The 5,000-nt window shown below is 42.9% G+C and overlaps 3 protein-coding genes across 3 annotated transcripts in view; all 3 read right to left on the reverse strand.

The window, feature by feature from the left end:
* Positions 1-545, reverse strand: part of LOC138863545 (oocyte zinc finger protein XlCOF26-like) — a 1,112-nt gene extending 567 nt beyond the window's left edge. Inside the window, exons 1-2 of the mRNA XM_070127722.1 lie at positions 476-545; positions 1-365 (exon numbers count right to left, since the gene is read on the reverse strand). The exon at positions 1-365 is cut by the window's left edge and continues 567 nt beyond it. Coding sequence (XP_069983823.1) covers positions 1-365; positions 476-545 — 435 coding nt within the window. The remainder of the gene's footprint in view (positions 366-475) is intronic.
* Positions 546-1,977: 1,432 nt separating this feature from the next.
* The window catches only part of LOC138863604 (zinc finger protein 583-like), a 3,527-nt gene continuing 504 nt past the window's right edge, over positions 1,978-5,000 (reverse strand). Inside the window, exon 2 of the mRNA XM_070128267.1 lies at positions 1,978-3,815. Coding sequence (XP_069984368.1) covers positions 2,758-3,810 — 1,053 coding nt within the window. The 5' untranslated portion in view covers positions 3,811-3,815 and the 3' untranslated portion in view covers positions 1,978-2,757. The remainder of the gene's footprint in view (positions 3,816-5,000) is intronic.
* LOC113800449 (zinc finger and BTB domain-containing protein 17) overlaps positions 4,820-5,000 on the reverse strand; it is a 24,226-nt gene continuing 24,045 nt past the window's right edge. Inside the window, exon 14 of the mRNA XM_027351222.2 lies at positions 4,820-5,000. This exon is cut by the window's right edge and continues 1,618 nt beyond it. The gene's annotated coding sequence lies outside the window, so the exon portion shown is untranslated.

The raw sequence follows: 5,000 nt of genomic DNA on the forward strand, positions 1-5,000 counted from the left end.
GTTCGTGTGCCGCGCCACGTGGGCCCGGTACGTCGAGCGGAACTTGAAGGAGCCCCCGCACGTGTCGCACACGTACGGCCGGATCTCCGAGTGCGTCCGCAAGTGCACGGACAGCTTGGCCTTGTCCGGAGCGCGGTAATCGCAGTGCGGACAGGCGGCCTTGCGCTCCCCGTCGTGCACGTACACATTGTGGTATTGCAAGCTGATCTTCTGCGAGAACGTCTTGCGGCAGATGTTGCACGCGAACCGCCTCTCCTTCACGGGCCGCCCCTTGCACTTGTGGCTGGCCAGCTGCGGCTGCGAGAAGAACACGCGGCGGCACCAGCGGCAGCACGCGGCAGACGCGCCGCCCTCCGCGCCCGCCTCTGCAAAGGAAAATGGACCCGATTTATTGCTTTATCACTGCTTATCTTCCTGGCGCCAATCTCTGAAACGGAAAAAGCGTCGGTTTTATTGTTTTATCGTGTTTACTTACCTTCCTCAAGCCGGTCTCTGCAACGGAGGTTATTCCCACCAAATTCAACTTCACTTTTAGTTATCCTCATTACCATTCACTTATCATCTTAACTCTTGATCAATACCGCCATTCCTATTGTCGTGGAAAATCCATTATTCATACATTTTTTTTAACCGTTCCGTTATTATATTATTATCATCATTATTATTATTATTATTATTATTATTATTATTATTATTATCATTATTGTTATCATTATTGTTATCATTATTGTTATCGTCATTATTATCATCATTATTGTTATCATCATTATTATCATTGTTATTGTTATCACTGTTATCACTGTTATCATTATTATTATTATGATTATTATAATCATTATTATTATTATTACTTATCTCTATTATTTTCTTATTTTTACTAGCTTTGTAATCAAGTTCTTAAACGCTTTGCCATGCATCGTTATGGAGTTCAGCAGACCCGCCCTCGCCCTTCACGTTTCGGAGATAACATGCCGTCACTGCCAGACTCCACATACACACACACATACACACACATACACATACACATACACATACACATACACACACACACACATACATACACATACACATACACATACACACACATACATACACATACACATACACACACACATACACACACACTTACATACACATACACATACACACACACACACACACACACACACACACACACACACACACACACACACACACACACACAGAGAGACAGACAGACAGACACACACACACACAGATACACACACACACACACACACACACACACACACACATACATACATACATACATACATACATACATACATACATACATACATACATACATACATACACACACACACACACACACACACACACACACACACACACACACACACACACACACACACACACACACACACACTCCGGTTCTTAGGTAGAGTTATTGTGTCCGCTCATCGCATCCACATGTGCACAAGTACTCACTCACATTTACAAGCAACCGTTCAGGTAGATTGAGGTACGTAAGCACACACGCGCACATACGCACGCATTCACATAAACGGATAAGATTCAGGTACAGATAGGCAAGAAACATTCACGGCTTCACACGTACACAAATGCACACAAGCACACGCACGCAAACACCCACCCACCCACCCACCCACCCCCACCCCCACCCACCCACCCACCCACCCACCCACACATACACACACACACAGTGAGAGGGAGAGAGAGAGAGGGAGGGAGAGAGAGAGAGAGAGAGAGAGAGAGAGAGAGAGAGAGAGAGAGAGAGAGAGAGAGAGAGAGAGAGAGAGAGAGAGAGAGACGTACGACCTCCCCCATCATATATATATAAAAAAATCACTTTATATTCCCCATCCTTAGCACCAACTCCATATGGCGACGTAATATCCTTAAGAAAATATTCACCGTCTAGTATTAATAATAAACTAGAAAGGATACCTAGCAGAATAAAACTCCTTGTCCACATTCCTAATATATATTCGCTTACTGAGAAACCATGTGGCAAATCAGCGAAAAAAAATTATATTTACAAAATTTATAAATGTTTAGCATCCAGTTTATTGGCACTATGCGACGGCGATGATGAATTAAGACTTACTTTGGGCCATTTATGTAGTATTCTTAATGTAATTATTATTAGGAATACGACTGAATAACAAAAATATACAACGTACATAATTAATGTTTCTTAATCTTATCATGAATATTTACATTGTAAAAAGATGTACAGTATATAAAAGAATACACAATAGAAAAAAATGGTGTATATATAAAACAATATGAACACTTTTTAAGCTTGATGTAAATCAACAAGTACATAAAAAAAACTGTTTCGTATCCTCCTTTTTAGTTTAAGGAAAGACAAAGGTGAAAAGAAAAGAAAAAAATATAATGAAATAAAGGGCACAGGAGATAAGAAATCTCTGTCCGAAAAAAATCCGTTTTTCCAAATCCTTAATCACATAACTGTAAACACTTTTTCACTTTTTCCAATCTCCACCTCTCCTTATTTTTTCTATCCACTCTCTGTATGTAAAAAATAAATGTGTTAACAACTGATAGAGCATTCGATTAATTTAGAATACGAAGCTAGTATAAGAAGTATATATATAAAAAAGGTTAATGTTATTTACACTATATAAATCTTGAGGATAATTTCTTGAGAGACAATAAATCCACACGAAATTTAGAAATCATTCCATCTAAAGTAGGGAACAGTTGTCACAAGACCAGACCCTTTACTTCCACTTAAATCTCATATATTATATCCGAGGTCTTCGCTTTCACCACCGTAAGATTCTCCCCCTCGACCAAGACAGTCGACTCGTCCGCCTCTAGACCGACTTCTTCGGGGTCATCGGGGTCATTGTGAACTGAAGAAAGACCGTACTGAATCTTGACCGGTCGCCGCGTGGGGTGGAGCGTCGACAGAGACACCTCGGGCATGTCGCTGTCCGAGGAGAGAATGACCTTGTGCATGACCCGCACGTGCACCGCCAGGCCTTCTGCCCCGCGGAAAGCTGCCTCGCAACTGGTGCAGTGGTATGCGTAAGGGAGGGACGATAGGTCTTTGTGTTTCTTCATGTGGGTCTTCAGGTTGGCTCCGGTCATGTGCTGCGCGCCACAGACGTCGCAGATAAAGCGCTTGTCATTAAGGTGCACGGCACGAATGTGGCACGCCACGTGTTTGTACGTCTTGAAAGTGGCGTCGCAGTACGTGCACTCGAAATTCCTCTCTACCTGGTGACTCCTCACGTGGTCCTCGTAGAGACTCTTCTGGTTGAAAGCTTTGTTGCAAACGTGGCAAGTAAAGCGGCCTACGTTGGTGTGGAGGACCCTGTGATTCCTGTAAGCCTGAATGGTTTTGAGGCCTTTGCCGCAGTCTTGGCAAACAAACTGCCTTTCGTCCGAGTGAACCTTCATGTGTCGCTTCAAGTGGTAGAGTCTCGGCCCCTCGTAGTCGCACTTGTCACACTGGTACCTCCTCGGCGCCCCGTGCTTAAACATGAGGTGGACGTTGAGGCTGATCTTCTGGCTGAAGGTCTGGTCGCAGGAGCTGCACTTGTAGCACGCCTGCAGAGGCACTGCTTTCGTGTGGATTCTACATTCCTCCCGACAGCCCTCGCAAGCCATGCACTCTTCGCTGACACTTTTGCATCTGTTTAGACAACCTCCCTTTCTCAAGCACTGTGACCTCCTCACTGCCTGCTGTTTGGGCGATCTCTTGCTAAGCTCTGAGCCTTGCATGCTGCTCTGCCTGGCCTTCCCTAGTTTATCCTCTGCCTCTCCATCCTTCGCCATCTGTTCTGCAATGAGAGGTGGCCAGTCAGTCAGGTTGCAGCTATTGGATGGCTTGCTAGTGATCTGGTCCTAGTAATCAAGACTGCCGCTCCTACACTCGGCCGGGCTCATTGCTTGACTGGTGTATTCTTGTATACAATGACTTGTGTGGGTCTTGTGAACTGTGAAGAACAGGCTCCTGACAAAATGATTACATGAAGTCTTGCGCTCTCTGTGCTCCTACTGAACCGCAGATCTGTCTAACTGTTTTCCATTTTTTTTTTTGTTTATTACTGAAGTTCGTATTAAGAAATCTTATTGTGTTAGTACCAGGATTCACAAATTGGCTTTTTTCATGATCCACTTCATCATACATAAACAGTGTATTCTGTGTCTTAGACAGTAAATGGACAGGAGATGAATAGAAGGGAAAGAGAGACAGAGAGGAGAGAAGTGAAACACGAGATGGGAAATTGAGGAGCAGAAGCAGCAAGAGGAAGGTTACAAAATACCGCTGAAAAGAATCCTACAGTTGCAAGACTTGAAAACTGTGACAGAGAAATAATTCTAAACAATCTAGCCCAACTGGAAATCGAAAATCATAACCAAACACAAAACACCAATCATCCGGACAAATAAACCCACACACTGATTCAGAATTAGAAGGAAAGAACAGGAGTGTCTTGAAAGGGGGGGAAAAGGATAGAAGTTTTACGGTTTCTCTCTTTATATGTCTTTTGGGCAGGAGTTGCATCACTCCCCTGTGAAAACATGCAGCTCATTCTACCAGACTAACAATGGATAAATACTTTTCACTACAATGGCTGGACACCCATTCAGAATGTTCATGGAAAGCAATTATTCTAAGAATCTGCTGACACTACATCATTCAGAATCTGAAGAGAAGGTATTCTTCATCATTTTTTTGTGGAGGGGGGGGGGGGTCTTCAGAATCCATCACAGCATTATCTTCATTACAAAACTATAACCTTCAACCAAAGAGAAGGCTTCTTCTAACAGAAAAATACCAATGGTAATCATATTTATTTCATGCACAGCCCAATATTCACTTACATTTGCAATTTCACAAGAAAACAACTTGAAAACAAATAAGGGAATATCTCTTTTGTTAAAAAATAAATATAAGTGTGAATGACACCTTTACCATTTAATCGCGACATTAATAACATATCTGATGTGTTGATGGACAC

Source organism: Penaeus vannamei, chromosome 12, assembly GCF_042767895.1.
Source record: "Penaeus vannamei isolate JL-2024 chromosome 12, ASM4276789v1, whole genome shotgun sequence".
Lineage (NCBI taxonomy): Eukaryota > Metazoa > Arthropoda > Malacostraca > Decapoda > Penaeidae > Penaeus > Penaeus vannamei.